We start from the raw sequence: 18577 nt of genomic DNA on the forward strand, positions 1-18577 counted from the left end.
CATTTTTGGTAGTCTACAGTTTTTTTTATGTCAGTTTAAATTACAATTTCTGAGGCAATTCTAAAATATTATGGATCATGATAAAGATCTATTGGAGATCTACCCCAACATTTGGACTGCTCTGCCAGTCACTGTGGCTCAAGCTGAGAGGAGCTTTTCAAAACTTGATCAAGTCATACCTGAGGTCAACTATGTTTCAGGGGCGGCTCACTAACCTGGCTCTCAGGGTTTCCCGTACATAGGCGTAGCCGTGGCGACCCGCCACGGCTGAAATCTTGCCGCCACGCCTACAAGATCCCAAGTTTGATTTTTTTTTTACGCTGTTTCCCGAAGAAGCAGCGGGAACTACTATGTTGTCGCTTGTGATCACAGCCGGCAGGCAGCAAGAAGAAAGGAGCAGGCAGAGCAAGGTGAAGTTACAGCATAAGTTACTGAGTTTAAAATTAGAAAGGTAGCAGTGGATATAAAGCTTTTTGGTTCACATGTTTCAATAGCATTAAGATAAACGAGTGTTGACGATCTTGACAGGGTTTCCTCCAGTGCTTATTAGGCCAGGTTTTCCTCCCCCACCAGGCTAAGCATCACTTATTCATGTAAAATTTATTTATTTTTTCATGTCTGACTTTAACCGCATCTAAAACTGTATTACGGCGTGAGCGCAACAGCGACAACTTAAGATCGATACGTGAGCAGCCTGAGAGGTCGGGTGTTTTCATCTGAACCCTTAAAACCTCCAGCAGGCTACGCTGCACTATTGACATGTTAGCGTGCGGCGCTAACAACTTAGCGACGTGACATGTCTCGGAGAAAGCGTAAAAACGTTGGTTACGTATCGTAACCCCAGATTCTATGAGTCTAGTCGCAGTCCTTAAGCGAGCTGCTATTGGAAGGATGATCTCAGCATCAGCCAATCATCGGACGCTTCTTCTGAAGCGGGAAAATAACGCTTCTTCTTAAGCAGAGCACGACGTGGCCTCGTTCACGGCCGAGCCGGTACCGGACTGGGCTCGATAACTGACCCAGCACAGCCACTGGGTCGTTGGAGCTGCCCCGTGACTGCCTGATGGAAAACCAGCGGGTTTTATCAGACTCATAGTTTCTTGTTTTTGCTGGGGACCCCCTGTATTTTACCGCTCCCTCCTGTAGTCTTCCCCTATTAAAATTTAAAATGATTCTGTAAATTCCGTGTATCAATAGAAAAAATCTCTGCCTCTGCCAGCTGCAGTAAATGTAGTTTCCAAATAATAAATAAGAGGTGCATTCATCTGTGTATCTCCTTTGATCCGCATTAGTGATATTCTCAGCACCAGAACAGTGAAACAAAGAAAGATTCCTGAGTTTGTTAGTAATTCTATTTATTAGGTGCATCTAACCTGTTCTATTTTTCTCTGAAATGGGATCAAATCAGTGTTTCTATGGGTTGTCTCCAATCTGCACTAGAAATTTGTACTTTATTTAGAGACTTATCATAATTTCTCCCCAAGCACCCCCCGCCACAGCTGGAAAAATTCCTAGGGGAAACACTGGCTCTGATTAGTATCAATCACTCAGTAGGGGAGCAGATTTCATTATTGATGACTTTGCATCAACGTTAGGTTTTAATTTTAGTTTGTGTTTTCTGTTCTAAGTGCAATGCTGTAGTGATTATCTTTAGTTTGTTATGTGTGAAATATTTTTGCTATTTAGAATATTTATTATTTATTATGTTCATATATTCTTAATATTTAGTTATTGTTTTTGTAAATTTGATACTATATATTTTGATACAGTATATAATGTATATTGCTTTACATTCTGACAACTTCATAGTAATTAATGTAAATATGTGCAACTTAGAAAAATGAATGTTCAATAATCGTTCTAATAGAACATGCCTGTTTGTAGAAAACATGTGTGTGTGCGTGCAGGTGCGGTGTGTGTGTGTGTGTGTGTGTGTGTGTGTGTGGGGGGGGGGGGGCTCAAAGGGGGCCTCGCTCGGGGAGTAATTTCATGTAGAACCGCCACTGAGTTTACTACATATGGGTCTTCTATTGCAATTCATTTTTTTATATATTCTACTGTTATGTGTATTAATTAATTTATAGTCATTAATCTGATGAAGCATAACAACCCAGGATATTAGTAAATGTGACCCCTTGTTTGGGTTGTGTATTTTAACTCAGTGGTAGGGTTAAAAGGACCAACTCATCTTCCTAAGTCACAACTTCTGCTGGCCTGGTGATACGATGACCCAGCAGATGAGTTATTAAACAGCCCAGATGGTTTTTTCTGACCCAACTGTTTTAGTGTGAACAAGCATGAAGAATCAACAGTAAATGAATGATTGTGTAGCAACATGAATGGCCTCATTTTGTGACCCAAAGGTCACACTTCCCCAGCTAGGTCACGCTGTCCTGGCTGAACTTCTGTCCCACAGAATATCCATCACAGGAGCCGTACAGTCTGCTAAAAACCATCTTTTATATGTCTGCTGTTCCTCCGCAAGATGAAGGACACTTCGAGATTTATAATAATCGTTTTTAATAAAGCCCCAGTTGACGTCAGCAGCTCCCCATCCCCACTGTAAACAGTGTGAGCGAGTTGCTGCCTTCCTCTCCTGAGGCGCTGGACAGTTTGCCAGAACCTCTTTGGAGCCGATCGATAGTCTTTCTCGATGGCCTCACAAAACTCCTCCCACGCCCGAGATTTTGCCTCGGCAACGAGAGGGTGCTCGCTGCAGAACCACAAAGGCGGAGCTGCATCATAAGGTGGAGCTGCACCAGAGTCAGCCCCGCCCATTCACGCAAACTCAGCCTAGCCCACTGACTTCCGTTTTTGTTTTCAACTTTATCGCAAACTGACCTGACCCACATGAATTACGGCTGTTACTAGTTTACAGTCGTTAATGCTATGTTCTATGCTCCAATTAAACAAGATGAATATAACTTGCTACATGACAAAGACTGAATATATCTCGAAATGAAAAGGCTTTTCTCAGCGAATATCTGCCCACAGCCGGTCTAACAGAAATGGTGTATAACAGCATTTCAAACTTTTGAACGGGCCTTGGTGGTCTAGTGGCGAGATCGTGTGAGTTAAGATTAGCTTTCCCCTCAGCTGATGCTGGTTCGATTCTTGGTGGGGTCGTCAGCAATCTATTTAGCCAGCTGAAACATTTAATTTGTTTATATTTTAGTTGTAATGTTTATTTTCAGCAAAATATTTATGTCTGTAAAAGTTCTTTGAATTTGGTCGTTCCTAAACAGCATTTTAGTTGAAACTCTGCTCACAAATGGACTCACACTGGCTAAATAAACGAATAAATAAATAAAAAAAACACATTAGTCATTATATGTTAAACTGTATACCAGTAAATTGTTGTAAACATAGTACTGGCAAGCGTAGCTAGAAATGAAGAAAAGAGGTTGTACACTACCTAAAACTTACAGTAATGGGAGTCGAACCTGCGCAAAACTGCATGTTAGCCTGACTCCATAACCACTACACCACCACATCTGTTATAACTCATGCCGCGTTACATCTAATTGTGCTGCCCAGTGTGTCTCTGAGATGGGTTGTATGGTTTTTCGGCGGTGTCTCAGTAGAAGTCATTTCAGAAATAATTTGTCAGAAAATTCACAGAATATCCAGATTTGAGAACCAAGACCAGACCCGCTTCGGGGGAGGAGACCAAATTGAAGCTGAGATGGGAGGAAAATGCATGAATGAGGCTAAAAATTGCTTTGGCATGTTTCTTATGAGGAAATGACAATATAACATGATTAAAAGTTCCAAAAGTTAGATTTTCAATTATATGGAACCTTTACAAAAACTGTTCAATTAACTTCTCAACTCCATCCTCAATCTTGCATTTTTTAGCTATAACACCCTCTTTGGTTCCAGAATGCTATCAAGTCTGACAACTGGAAGGAATTGGACTGACTCTGATGGAATGGGCAGGGCTGATTCTGGAATGGGCGGGGCTGACTCTGGTGCAGCTCCACCTTCTGGTGCAGCTCCACCTTTGTGGTTCTGCAGCGAGCACCACTTGTCGGCAACTGCCACTGCTGCACCCCGCTTGGCTATCCAGTACCTGTCTGCTGCCTCCGGAGACCCACGGATCAGCCACGCCCTGTAGGCCTCCTCCTACAGCCTGACAGCTCCCCAAACCTCTGGTGCCCACCAGCGGGTACGGAGGTTGCCAACACGACTGGCACCAGCCACCTTGCAACCACAGCTAGCGACAGCCACCTCAACAATCGCAGAGTGGAACAAGGCCCACTCGGAGTCAATGTCCCCCACTGCTCTCGGGACGCGGTCAAAGCTCTGCCGGAGGTGGGAGTTGAAGACCGTCTTGACAGGTTCTTCTGCCAGGTGTTCCCAGCAGACCCTCACTATGCGTTTGGGTCTGCCAGGGCTACATGGCATCTTCCCCTGCCATCTGATCCAACTCACCACCAGGTGGTGATCAGTTGACAGCTCCACTCTCTTCACTCGGGTGTCCAAAACATACGGCCGCAGATCAGATGTTACGACTACAAAGTCTATCATCGACCTGTGACCTAGGCTGCCCTGGTACCAAGTGTACCAACGGGTATCCTTATGTTCAAACATGGTGTTCGTTATGGCCAAACTGCGGCTTGCACAGAAGTCCAATAACGAAGCACCACTCGAATTCAGATCAGGCGGGCCGTTCCTCCCAATCACACCCCTCCAGGTCATGCTGTAATTTCCCATGTGAGCATTGAAGTCCCCCAGCAGGACAATGGAGTCCCCTGATGGAGCACTATCTAGCACTTGTCCCAGGGACTCCAAAAAGGGTGGGTACCCTGAACTGATATTTGGCCCATAAGCACAAACAACAGTCAGGACCCGTTCCCGGACCCGAAGGCGCAGGGAAGCTACCCTCTCGTCACCCGGGGTACACCCCAACACACAGGCAGAGAGTCTTGGGGCTAACAACAAGCCAAACCCAGCCCTCCGCCGCTCACCCGGAGCAACTCCAGCAAAGGAGAGTGTCTAACCCCTCTCAAGGCCTTGGGTTCCAGAGCCGATGCTATGTGTCGAGGTGAGTCCGACTATATCTAGCTGGTACTGCTCAACCTCTGCCACCAGCTCCTGCTCCTTCCCCGCCAGAGAGGTGACGTTCCATGTCCCAAAAACCAGTTTCCTTGTCTGGGGATCGGACCGCCAAGGCTCCCGCCTCGGCCTGCCACCCGATACACACTGCACCAGACCCTTCCTGTTCCTCCTGCAGGTGGTGGGTCCACAGTTGGATGAGCCCATGTATCCGTTTCGGGCTGGGCCCAGCCGGGACCCATGGGTGAAAGCCCGGCCACCAGGCTCTCGCTCACGGGCCCCAACCCCAGGCATGGCTCCAGAGTGGGACCCCGGTAACCCTCCGGGCCGGGTACTCCGACTCTTTGAATGTAAATCCATGAAAGATCCTCTGAACCATTCTTTGTCTCACCCTTCACCTAAGACCAATTTGTCATGGGAGACCCTACCAGGGGCACAAAGTGCCCCAGACAACATAGCTCCTAGGATCATTAGGGCACTCAAACTCCTCCACTATGATAAGGTGACGGTTCAAGGAGGTTGCTGACGTCAACTAGGGCTATAGTCGGGCGGTGGAAGGAATACTTTGAGGAGCTCCTCAATTCCACCTACGTGCATTCCGAGGACGAACCAGAGCCAGGAGACCTGGGGATGGACTGTCCAATCTCGGGGGCAGAAGTTGCTGAGGCAGTCAAACAACTACACAGCGGCGGAGCCCCGGGGGCGGATGAGATTCGTCCTGGGTATCTCAAGGCTATGGATGTTGTAGGGCTGTCGTGGTTGACACGTCTCTGCAACATTACGTGGTCATCGGGGGCAATTCCTGTGGAGTGGCAGACCGGGGTGGTGGTCCCCATCTTTAAGAAGGGTGACCTGAGGGTGTGTTCCAACTATGGGGGATCACACTCCTCAGCCTCCTTGGAAAGGTCTACTCCAAGGTACTGGAGAGGAGGGTCCGACCGATAGTTGAATCTCAGATTGAGGAGGAGCAATGTGGTTTTCGTCCTGGCCGTGGAACTGTGGACCAGCTCTATACCCTTGCAAGGGTGATGGAGGGGGCATGGGAGTTTGCCCAACCAATCCACATGTGTTTTGAGGATTTGAAGAAGGCTTATGACCGTGTCCCCAGTGGCACCCTGTGGGGGACGCTCCAGGAGTATGGGGTGGGTGGCTTTCTGTTGAGGGCCATCCAGTCCCTTTACCAAAGGAGCATGAGTTTGGTCCGCATAGCCGGTAGTAAGTCGGACCTTTTCCCGGTGAGGGTTGGACTCCGCCAGGGCTGCCCTTTGTCACCGGTTCTGTTCATAACCTTTATGGACAGAATTTCTAGGCGTAGCCGTGGTGTGGAGTGTGTCGAGTTTGGTGGCAGGAGAATCTCATCTCTGCTTTTTGCGGATGATGTGGTCCTCCTAGCTCAGGGGTAGGCAAACCTGTTCCCATCAGAGCCATTATAACCCGTTTCCCACAGTAAAGAAAACACTGGGAGCCACAGCAGCTGCAGCGTTGTGGGCGGGGCCTACCCTCAGACAGCAGAGCGCTACCGGTCGCTCGTGTACGTCAAAGTTATCTTTCATAAGAAGATAATCAATGAAACGATTTATATAAAGTGGATCCAGAAGTTGTAACCCGTCTCTGCCTACAATATTTTGAAATGTTCCACCCTATTGGTGGTTTTACAGAGCAGGTGCCACTTTTGTCATACGTTTCTTTTTAAAACATGTTTAGACTGTTCAGAATACAAATCCAGGCTCCGTCACATTTGATTGTTGTAATTAAACTTTGTAGGTGGGGAAGGTCAGAAAAGGATCCGATCAATTTGTTTTCCCCTCATTTACAGTGACGGAGATAACGGCGCATTGCGCCTGGCTCTGGTGGTAATCAAGTTAAATTATATCTCTTTGCAACAATTTTCACAAGAAAACAGAACAGGGCTTGTGTTGACCGGATAGTTCCCGTATTTGACCGTTTATTTACAGTATTTACCGTAATTTATTAGTTGAGATATGCGATTGTTTGTTTTGCACTATCCTACAGGGTACTACTGTAGATCATTTTTTACTGTATATATTGTGTATCATATTTCTATTTCACCTGTTCCTTTGTCTCTCCTACTGCTTTGAGCATGTACATGACACAAGAATTTCCCTCGGGATAAATAAAGTTGTTCTTATCTTATCTTATCTTATTTTGACGGAGAAAGAATAATTACCCCGACGCATGCAGACGAACTGACATTTTATTCTACGCACATCGCAGATGTTGCTAAATCACTCAAGAAAAGATTCCCATTTGAACATCTGAGCTGGACACTGCTCAGCGCGCTGTCAGCGTGTACAGCGCGTACGTACGGTGCACAGCGAGTTGAAGATGTGGAGAAGGGCTTGGAGCACGTCGCAGAACCAGAGCGCATGCGGGAAGATTCCTCCGACTGAAGCGAGTGTTTTCCAAACCCAGACACTCAGAGAGACTTGTCACTTAGAAAATGTTCCCTGATTATGAAACTTTGGCTGAATAGCGCTTGTTCCTGTCTCCAATGTGGCGACACATCCAGGAGCCTGTCTGAGGAGAGTCCCAGAATCTCACATCCTCTTCAGTTCAGAAAGTGCCTATATGATTACCCACAAGCGTGACCCGTCAACCCGGTCTCACAGTAAGACCGGGTTAGACCTGTTCAGGTTTACGCAGACAATCTTTACATTTATAATTGGCATACAGATATAAAATTAATGCAGTAAAATATAAAGCATTTCATTTAAATATCCATTCATTATTTTACAAGCACAGAGAGCTGCATCAGATGGATGGAAGAGCCGCATGCGGCTCCAGAGCCGTGGGTTGCCGACCCCGTCCTAGCTTCATCCAGCTCTGACCTTCAGCTCTTGCTAGGTAGGTTCGCGGCCAAGTGTGGGATTAGGATCCCATTGGGATGAGGATCAGCACCTCCAAATCTGAGACCATGGTTCTCGACCGGAAAAGGGTGGCTTGCCAACTCCGGGCCGGGAGAGAGGTCCTACCTCAAGTGGAGGAGTTTAAGTATCTTGGGGTCTTGTTCAGGAGTGAGGGTAGGCGGGATCGGGAGATCGACAGGCGGATTGGTTCAGCGTCTGCAGTGATGGGGACGCTGAGCCGATCTGTCGTGGTGAAGAGGGAGCTGAGCCAGAAAGCCAGGCTCTCGATTTACCGGTCGATCTATGTCCCAATCCTCACCTATGGTCATGAGCTTTGGGTAATGACCGAAAGAACAAGATTGCGGATACAAGCGGCCGAAATGAGTTTCCTCCGTAGGGTGGCCGGGCTCAGCCTTAGAGATAGGGTGAGGAGCTCGGACATTCGGGAGGGACTCGGAGTAGAACCGCTGCTCCTCCGGATCGAAAGGAGTCAGTTGAGGTGGTTTGAGCATCTAGTCAGGATCTCTCCTGGACGCCTCCCTGGGGAGGTTTTCGGGCATGTCCTGCCGGCAGGAGGCCCCCGGGTCGACCCAGGACACGTTGGAGAGGTTACATCTCCAATCTGGTCCGGGAACGCCTTGGGGTCCTGCCGGAGGAGCTGGTGGAGGTGGCTGGGGTGAGGACGGTCTGGAGCTCCCTAGTTGGGATGCTGCCCCTGCGACCCGGACCCGGATAAGCGGAGGAAGACGACGACAACGTTTTTAATAAACTCTTTTTACTGTTATTACAAGATTCACAATAATCATCATAAATAATCATCATGGTTCATTTTAAATGTATTTAATTACTGAAATGACTTATTATTCTTTGGATTAATAATAATTATTATTTATGAAAATCAGTAATGTTTGACAGTGTGAAGAAGGTCATTTGCACGTGTACACATCATGAAGAGGGGGCTGTATTCAGGGTAAAGGTAACCACCTCACATGTCTTTGCTCCATAACAAGCTTTCTGTCCCTGAGAGGGCGTGTTCTGAGGTTTTGTTAAAACCAAAAACTCCTCAGTTCAACTTCAGTTCCTGAACCAACCAGATACTCTCGTGGCGATGAGAGTCATCCCAGAGGACGAGGGTCGGCCGCCCGAAGCCTCACTAAGCTGATCTGTCACGTCGATAGAATCGCTCCGAATAAACGCCACCTGTATCCAGCTGACGCAAAACTCCTTCAGAGTAAAGCCAGACGCAAGCTCCACACCTGTGTACCCTGCGACAACTTTTGGACCAGAGAGTCTGTACCACTCGGGTCTCCCCTACCGGACCGGGTATCCAGAGGCTAACAACATCCTCACTTTGACCTCCGGATCCACACAGAGGGTAATCTAACTGGGTGAGGTAGAACACAGATTGTGTCCGATGCTGTTCTCTCTAAGAAACAACTCAGTTAGCCCAGGTGGTAGATCGTGTTGCCTCATGATCGGAGGGTCATGGGTTCGATTCCAGCTCCCGCCAGGGGTATCCTGCTGTTGTGTCCTTGGGCAAGACACTTCACCCAACTTGCCTGTGTTAGTGGTGGTCAGAGGGGCCGACGGCGCCAAATGGCAGCCTCGCCTCTGTCAGACCTCCCCAGGGCGGCTGTGGCTACAAGTAGCTTACCATCACTAGCAGTGTGTGAATGTGAGAGTGTGTGAAAGCGTCTTTGGGTGTCTAGAAAAGCGCTATATAAGTTCACTGCATTATTATTATTATTAAAACAACGTTTTTCCACCCAGAACGCGTGTCTCTCTCTGAAAGAAATCTTCTGAGATCCATCCACGCATCCAAACATACCCATTCCATTTTAGTTTCCATTCAGACACAGGGTTGCTTTTAATACCAAGTTTTAATATCAAAGCTGTTATAAACTGTCATTTCTAAATAGTCTTTTTTTAAATTGTCATCTTTAAATTGTTAGGAATAAATTCTTAACTTTTTAAACCTGACTCTTCTTTGAAATGAAACACAGAATGGTGTATATTTGGTTATTGAATGAGCAAAGATTCCAATAAGTCTTCTGTTTAATAAATACACTTTTGATATTAATTAAATTTCGTAAATTAAATATTAATCTTTGGATTAAATATAGACCAAGCAGGTTGGTGTATGAACTTCTATCGATTATATAAATATCCTGGATATTTATACATGATATAGCTTCATATGCTACTATTGTTTGATCTTTCTCAGGAACTAACAAAGCTGATAGTACACAGCGTTAAATCCTAGTATGTAGCTTATCTACGCTACAATTGTAAAGTCAGTTCTTACATTAAAATGAACTCTTCTGGGTTTTGAAAGAGGAACAGGAAGTTATAGAAAACCTGCTGCTTTGGTTCTAGAACCAACTTGGTCTAGACCAACAGTCGGTTGTGAAGATTTGTACTGGATTTAAACTCAAAATCAGCAAAAATACTTCTAATAAGTTTCTGTTTTAAACTCCCGAGTGTTCAGGTTTTCCTCTAAACAAAATGTGTGTGTGCATAATCTAGTAAAAACGGGATGGGAAAGATAATCAGAAACAGAAACAAATCCTGCAGAGTTCAAAGGTTAAAGGTCAAAGTTTTGCAGGAAACATGAAGATGAAATAAGTTCTGCTGCTTCATGAAGATCACAGGAAGTAACTAAAATGCAGCTGGACGGTGTAAAAGGTAAGAATCAGATGGATTTTATAAGTTTGGAGAATTTCTAATCCAACAAAAGGAACTGTGGGTCAGTATGAAAGAAAAACGACCATTTGAGGAGAATAAGGTCATTTTTAAACGGTTTTAACTCAAATGTTCATCTCCAGTTCTACCACAGAACTAAGGAAGTGACACTTGGTTTACCACCAGGCTGCTGCTGTGGCTCAGAAGGATGCTGAATGACTGTTTTTAGTCTAAAGGTGCAAATGACACATCAGCAGAAACATGACTTGTTGAAGAGATGAAACATGTTTTAGGACCTGATGGTACAAACACACATGAAGGAACCAGAAGAAACTAGATCTAGGGAAGAGTTTAGACCTTTAACAACTGCAGAAAGTTGAACCAACTCAGTTATTTAAGTTGTTTCAGAATCTAAATGAGAGTTGATGTTTTCTCACCGCAGCGTCTCCTTTACGACGGCCTTCAGGTACGGCATCCTGCTCAGGTGTTCTGTAGTCGGCTGCTGTTTGCTGGGACACACAGAGTCCAGCTCTCTGTACAGGCGGTCCTGGACCCGGCAGTCCCGCGCTAGGTGGTATAATGCCCAGGACAGGGTGTTGGAGGTCTGGCATCAGGTGCAACAGACAGGAAGGTTACTCTGAGCATTCTTTAACTCGATCTGAACCAAAACAAAAACATGTTGCATAATCGTTTTATCAAGACTGCTGATCAGAGCTCCTCTGTTGGTTTCTGCATTCCTAGAGTCTGAAGTTATATGAAAATAAGACTAAAGTTCAACTGGGAAAGCAGCCAAGCAGCTTCATGACAGCTCCAACTCTGCATGTGCTGCAATAACTCATCTGATGGTTGCGGGTTTGATTCCCTCAGACTGTCTGAAGGTATTTAAACTGAAGGAACCCTGGGCATTTGTTCTGACAACTAAACTGATTGGAAGACATCCTGACTCCCGTTGTTCTGGTTCTGCTGGTCTGGAGAGGTGAGTCAAAGGAGCTGGAGCTGAGCTGAAAGTCCAGATGAACAAGTGGTGAATCAGGTCCACACCTCTGTTCCTCTGGTTGTTTGTGACTGATTTTTTTCCGCCAGTAAAACACGGAGAAGCTGCTTCATCCTGAAACCTTCTGGCCTCGATCTCCCTTATTTATCAGGACTGAACCGAGTTGAATCTGCTGCGTTTTTGTATTTTAACGTGTGAAACGGCTCATCCTGAAGTCGGAGGGAGAACGTCTCACCGTGTCGACCCCCCCCAGAATCAGCTCTGTCACACTGATGTAGACTTCAGCTCTGCTCAGCTTGTCAGAGGAAAGCAGGTAGGCCAGGTACGTGCCCTCCACGGGCTCGCCGCTGAGCAACCGAGCTTCGATCTCACACATCCTCCTATCGATGAGCTTCTGAGCTGCAAAACAAAAACTACTTTACTAACTGAAACAAGAATTTCATCCTTCTGTGCGTGTATGAGGACGTACCCACATCGTAGAGGTCGTCCCAGGCCTGGACGAAGTGCCCCCAGAAGGGGAGGATGCTGCGGCTCCAGCGTGGGAAGAGGATCACCATGTCGGACAGCGTCAGCATCTTGTTGACGGCAGCGATGAAGCGCAGAGTGTCTTCAGGAATCTCCTCCTGCAGACAGCCCAGCCTAGTCTCAAACAGGACGGAGGAGATACCTGCAGGATGGAGAAACAATCAAATTCTCCTCCACTTGAACTGTCTGCAAAGTCTGCAGCAGCTCCCACCTTCAAAGCCGAACTTGTAGAGCTCTGCTGCCAGGTCCAGAACCGTGGCCCGGTCCTGGCTGCGACTGCGGAGGAGCTCCACACGTTGCAGGAGATCTCCAACCACCTGGTGGATGATGGGGGCGAAGGCTGACACCGCCTGCGGCTTCAGCAGCTTGGGATTCAGGACGCTGCGGATCCGGTGCCACTCTGGTCCTGTGCTATAAAATTACAGTTTGTTTTTTTTATCCCAAAGGAGCTCTAAGCAACATTCGCAACACTTTACAATGGGGTCCCTTTGTTAATGTCACCTTTATTTTAAAGTTCAGTGTCTGCAAAAACTCAAAATCTTGTCAAGTGCATTTGAAGAAGAAGAAAATATAATTTCTATATCGCCTCTCAAGATAAAAATCACAAAAACAAAAAATGTAAAAATATAAAAAAGAATTTAGAAAATTGTTCAAAATATATTTAAATGAGCAAAAAATAGACAATTATGATTAAAAACTGTAAAGAGAGAGAGTGAACAGGAAAGAGGGATATCAGTGGATCCTGAGGAAGGTGGAATAGGTGGGGAGAGCAGAATAAAGAGAGAGTGGTGAAGAAGGTCAAACAAAAACCAGCTTGAACAGGTGAGTCTTCAGCTGCTTTTTAAAGGAGACCACTGAGTCCACTGATCTCAGGCTCAGGGGGAGAGAGTTCCAGAGTCTGGGGGCCACAGCAGCAGATGATCTGTCACCTTTGGTCTTTAGCCTGGTGCTGCACAACCAGTAGGCTTTGATCACTGGACCTCAGGGACCTGCTGGGAGTGTAGGGACTAAGAAGATCACCAATGTAAGATGGTGCTTGTCCATGTAAGGCCCTATAGACCAGAACCAGGATCTTGAAATGAACCCTGAAGTTGACTGGCAGCCAGTGAAGCTGGAGGAGAAGCGGGGTGATGTGGGTGTGTTTGGAGGACTTGGTCAGAAGCCGAGCACAGGCATTCTGAACCACCTGTAGACGGTTCAGGGAGGTTCTGCGCAGACACGTGAAAAGAGAGTTACAGTAGTCTAAGCGTGAGGAGATGAAGGTGTGGAGAACTGTCTCAAGTTCAGAGCGGGACAGAATGGGACTCAGCTTAGCAACGTTCCTGAGATGGAAGAAGGAAGAGCGAACAAGATAACTGACATGAGAATCCAGGGTGAGAGCTGGGTCAAAGGTCACGCCAAGATTCCTGACGGAAGGTTTGGTGTGAGAAGCAAGCTGACCAAGAGAGTCTCTGACTTTGGGAACCAGCTTGTCTGGGGCGCAGATGAGGATCTCAGTCTTATCTTCATTCAGCTGAAGAAAGCTCCCAGCCATCCAGGTTTTGATAGAGTCTAAGCAGGTGTGTAACAGCTGCAGCTTAGACATCTCATGGGGCTTAATTTGTCTAATTTCAAGTAAAAATATCTAATCATACCTAAAATAAGACACAATCGCCTAAGGAGTAAAATTTCTTTGAGATTAAGGAACTTGTTTTTACACAATACATCTAGGATTTCTTGTTAAAGACATTGTTTTGAGTCACACGTCACGTGAAACCAGATTTTTTTTGACATTTCATGAAGTTTTTAGGCTGCTGTGGTATTTAGAAAAGATGAATTATCTTGTTTCAAGAAATAAACTTAAACTTGGACGTCAAATCTTCTTTATTCTGCTCTTACATTTTAAAGTGACTCTGAACAAAATGGAAAAGCTGAAATAAAATAAAAAAAGAACAATTTTTAAATGCTTATAAGCATTATAAGATACAAGAATGATGTTTAAGCACATCTGTGAGGTCATGCTTCACTGGTATGTACTTAGTATTGTTAGAGTTTACATGATAGTACGGTGTATAACCAACAAGATTTCCAGCATCTGTAAAAATATTTACCTGAGCTAGACAGCTAAATAATGATCATTCCACTCAACTGTAGAGAGAGGTTGGCATTCAAAACAATACACGGAGGCATTTACAATACAAATGTTTTTAAAGAGTAAGTCACCCCCTTCCAGATTCTTACTCGAACCTCCACTTCCTGTTTGAAAAATGCAACAAATGCTTTTGCTTAGCCGACCGAGAGGGCAGAGCCGCTAACAAATACACACACACACAAGCTCACAACAACATTGTGACATCATATGGTACCAGCTAAAGTTCTAGGGTACCTCTTAGCCAATAGCGTTGGCAGATTTAAATTCAACTGCAGTGCAGAGTTTGTACCTGACAACGGCACAACACTGACAGTTTTAGGCAGAAAATTAAAATTTGAACTAAAATGCACTAAAGTGCAAAACTATTGATGACACGTGTCTGCAGCACGATTAGACACACATTTATAATTTATCAGGAAAAAAGCGTTGATTTGGGGGTGACTTGCTCTTTAAGTGCAAACTCTGGCATGTCATTGATGACATCAGACATGACCAAAGATTCTTCACAAGTATGCTTATTTCCGTGCAGCATAATCCATGGTGCAGAAACTACCTATTCAACTTGCTCTACAAAGTCTTTAATCTCTCCTTTTACGTAGTGAACGTTTTTCACCTCAGAGGCTGTACCCATGACAACTTCACTTGAAAAAATTGGATGTTTGACATGCACATTCTGACTGCATGCATAAAGCTGGTTGTGCTTCACAAGGGATTTACAAATATTCTTAAAACTACTTTTCAGAGCCCACTGCTTGAAGAAACAATGCTTTGACCCAAAGCGCATGCACATATGTCTCACTGTAGGACCAAGTGCCTTAACCTGATTAGGAATATGCAGTAAATAATGCTGCTCAGGTGCTCAGGTATAATATTTTCATCTGGAAACAGTTTTCTGACATTTTTTAAATGCTGCTCTATTAAAAGTTTCAGCCTGGAGTAGGGGCTGCATGACTTAATTTTTTTAAAAGTCGACCAAAAAGTCATGAAAATCGAGTCGACTTCGACTAGTCGTTGATGACGTCATACACGTGCGGGGGTGGGGGGTGGGGGTGGGGGTTTGGTTCACTGGAATTTTTTACAGTTAAAATTGGGCCCACATTATCAAAGTTAAACACATTTCTTTTAACAACGGTAGTTTCTGCTTCAGCCATCTTCCCCCCCCCCCCTGCTTCAGCCCTCTCCCCCCTCCCCCTGCTTCAGCCCTCTCCCCCCTCCCCCTGCGCAGCGGCCGCAAACTCACTGATGCGCCTGCAGCCTCTCAGAGTTCCTGCTGCTCTAAACATTAAAATAATTATTTCATTTTCTGTTCCTCACTTCTGATTACCTTCAATGGTGTCTGTTTGTTGCAACAGCAGGAACAAAAACTAACTTGTTTTTATTTGACTTTTTCTGTCCTGCCTGTTTATTATCTTCCTGCATCTCCTCTCAATCCTAAAGAGAAACTGCTACCTGGGTTCATATATATTCACCTCATGAGTTACCTTTGAACTGCAGTTCTAAAAGATCTACCGACCGCAAAAATAGTGGACTGCGCGCTGGCCGCACCAGTCAGATAAAATCACCGGAGGACAAAACAGGTGATGCACTCCGCTCCACAGCAGCAAAAAGCATAGGGCAGAAATAAAAGACAGAAAACATAAAAGGAAACGAGCCGACATGAACGATCGTGTGTTACATTTGTTTTCGAGTGGCGACACCACATTTGATAATGTTACTGTGGCCGTGCTCAGGACGCAGATGTCTGGAGCGCGTCAACAATCAGAGCTTTGCATACGCAAGCTGGTTAAGGTTAGGATGGGGGTGAGGGGAAGGTTAAATTGCAAGAGGGTAAACGTCACAATTTGGACAAATGTCCGTTTTACCGCAGATACCGACACTCTGGCACAGCGCGTCACCTCCCGACGCGCAGGGGCTCGTCGCCTGCTGTCTTTTCCGAGGACTGCATCTCGCCAGTCATTATCAACATAGACAGCGACTAGTCTATGAGAGGCATAAAAAGTCACTACAGAGCAGTGAAGTCGACTAGTTGATACAACCCCTAGCCTGGAAAGAGTTGAGACAGCAATAATAGGTGAAAATGAATTTTGATGATCTCTTAACATCTCAAGAAGCACTTGTGTGTGAGGATTTTCTCCAATTTTGTCAATAAGAAACGGCAGGATCTTCAACAAAACCAGCACCTTGTTTCAATCTATTGCCATTTGATGACAGTGTGGTGACAGATATGGGGCAAGTGTAAAGACAAATCAGCTGTTAGGGGCAGTTACTTCCTACTTACATAGCATTTTAACAATGGATTAAAAACACTATTTTTTGAAGAGAGTACTTTTTACTTGTCCATATTTTATTTTTAAGGACCACTCTTACTTGTGGACAATTTTTTGCCAATGTACCCAACTTCATTCACCTTACTGTCAATCATAAACTAACGTGTAACATACTAAAGGAGAAGAACCAGTGGCAGCCATAGACAGATGTGTGTGTGTCCTCTCCAGAGGAACGGGGAAGCCAGAAACTGATTTAAAAAAAACAAAAGAGAGCTTCTCTGGCACTGTCATGGCCAACACACCTACTGGTGACTGACTGACTCTTAGCAGGAAAAATACCTTGTTCTAATGTTTTTTAACCTATTTTTGGACTGCCATTTTTACCTGTGTGCTTAGTAATAAGTTACATAATATGGTTAAGCACTCGTTAATAGTTTATTAATGCTTAATAATGCACTAAGTTATGTTAATAAAGGGACCCTTGTTGTAAAGTTATCAGATTCTGAAGAGAAATAACTCAAAAGATTATGGAGATTCTACAAAGATGCTCCACCAAACACATATTGTGTGTGTGTGTGTGTGTGTGTGTGTGTGTGTGTGTGTGTGTGTGTGTGTGTGTGTGTGTGTGTGTGTGTGAGCTCACTCCACATGCAGGCCATATGCCTGTCCCCTCAGGTCCCGGTACTCCTTCCAGTGAGGCAGCTCGATCCGGACCGGGTAGCGGCCTTCCTGCTGGATCACCTGAGCTATGAGCTCTGGAGACGCCACGTTGACCATGTCAAAGGGTCCAAACCTGGAGCGCCAGATGGGTCCATACAGACTCTTCTGTAAACACTGGAACATACCTGATTATTCAGAATTCTCCTTTGGAAGTCAAAACAAACATGTTTTACTGTGACCAACATGAATGATACCCTAACCCAAAAAAAAACTTCTCCTCATCTGCTTTAAAATGTTTATTTCATATCTGGCGGTGACCTGCAGCTTTTATTGCTCCTACAACAGAAATCCATCAGAGATGTAGCTACTGGATCAGAGGTCATGGTCTATTCCGCCTGCAGAATGATAAATATTACATACTGCTGCAGCATTTTAATCCACCTGCTCCATAGTTTTATGCTGCTATGAAATATCTGATCATCTTTGAAAAGGGTCCTCTAACCGAATTAAACATTCCTCTACCAGATCATAACAAGCACGACACATCTGACTCTAAACAGCCTCCAGATACATAAAGTTACTGAAACTGTGAGCCTGCCTCCATAAAAAGACTTTTTGTTCTGACTTGCAGCAGCGCGTGCATCACTCTGAGTCAGACTTCTCCTTCAGTACCTGCAGCAAGTGGCCCTTATCTGAGAATCCTTTCACAAACAGCCAGTACAGAGTGGTGGACCAGCTGGGACCCGGAAGATCATCCACACTCTTCAGCTTCCCCGCCTGCTCGGTGGCCGCCTGGACGTTCAGATTCCTGTGAGAGCAGAAAGCAGCGGAGTGTCCGGACCGGAGCCGCTGACCGGACCGGAGAGCTGTCCTGGCAGAGAGCACAGGGAGACGGAGACAGCAGGCTACCGCCGCCCGGGAGCTCATGGTGGAGTCTGGGTGCCTGACGGAACCGACTGTTGATGTTAGACCAGGTGATGCAGCGCTGTCACCATACTCGCACTTACTCTCTGGCCTTTCCCTAGTGGTCAGCTTCTGAACTACACCTACAACACAATCTGCCATTCAGCATGAAAATAAAGAATATTAATCATTGTTCACTGGATATAATGCAAAACTATAAATATAGATGCGATAAATGTTACAGCTTCATGTAAACACATAGCGATGTGACTAAAGATAAAATATTCTAATTAAAATTCCAAATAAAGCTGACTCGATGGTTTTTAACTACGTGGTGAGGGAAAATGCTGCCATCTAGCGGATATGTAGCGGAACTACAAAAAGACAGTCGGTGATTATTCTAATAAGATTGAAGCTCAGTAACCCTTTGTGCAGAATCTCTAGATTTTTAACCAATAAAATATATTCAGACATTTAAATACCAGGTTTG

At 45.3% G+C, this 18577-nt stretch overlaps 1 protein-coding gene across 1 annotated transcript in view; it reads right to left on the reverse strand.

Moving 5' to 3' along the window:
- The window catches only part of cyp27a2 (cytochrome P450 family 27 subfamily A member 2), a 36062-nt gene extending 17485 nt beyond the window's left edge, over positions 1–18577 (reverse strand). The window contains exons 1-6 of the mRNA XM_054734722.2: positions 17857–18577; positions 17168–17358; positions 12338–12537; positions 12071–12268; positions 11837–12000; positions 11045–11211 (exon numbers count right to left, since the gene is read on the reverse strand). Coding sequence (XP_054590697.1) covers positions 11045–11211; positions 11837–12000; positions 12071–12268; positions 12338–12537; positions 17168–17358; positions 17857–18249 — 1313 coding nt within the window. The 5' untranslated portion in view covers positions 18250–18577. The remainder of the gene's footprint in view (positions 1–11044; positions 11212–11836; positions 12001–12070; positions 12269–12337; positions 12538–17167; positions 17359–17856) is intronic.

The sequence above is a fragment of the Nothobranchius furzeri genome, chromosome 3 (genome assembly GCF_043380555.1).
Source record: "Nothobranchius furzeri strain GRZ-AD chromosome 3, NfurGRZ-RIMD1, whole genome shotgun sequence".
Classification (NCBI taxonomy): Eukaryota; Metazoa; Chordata; class Actinopteri; order Cyprinodontiformes; family Nothobranchiidae; genus Nothobranchius; species Nothobranchius furzeri.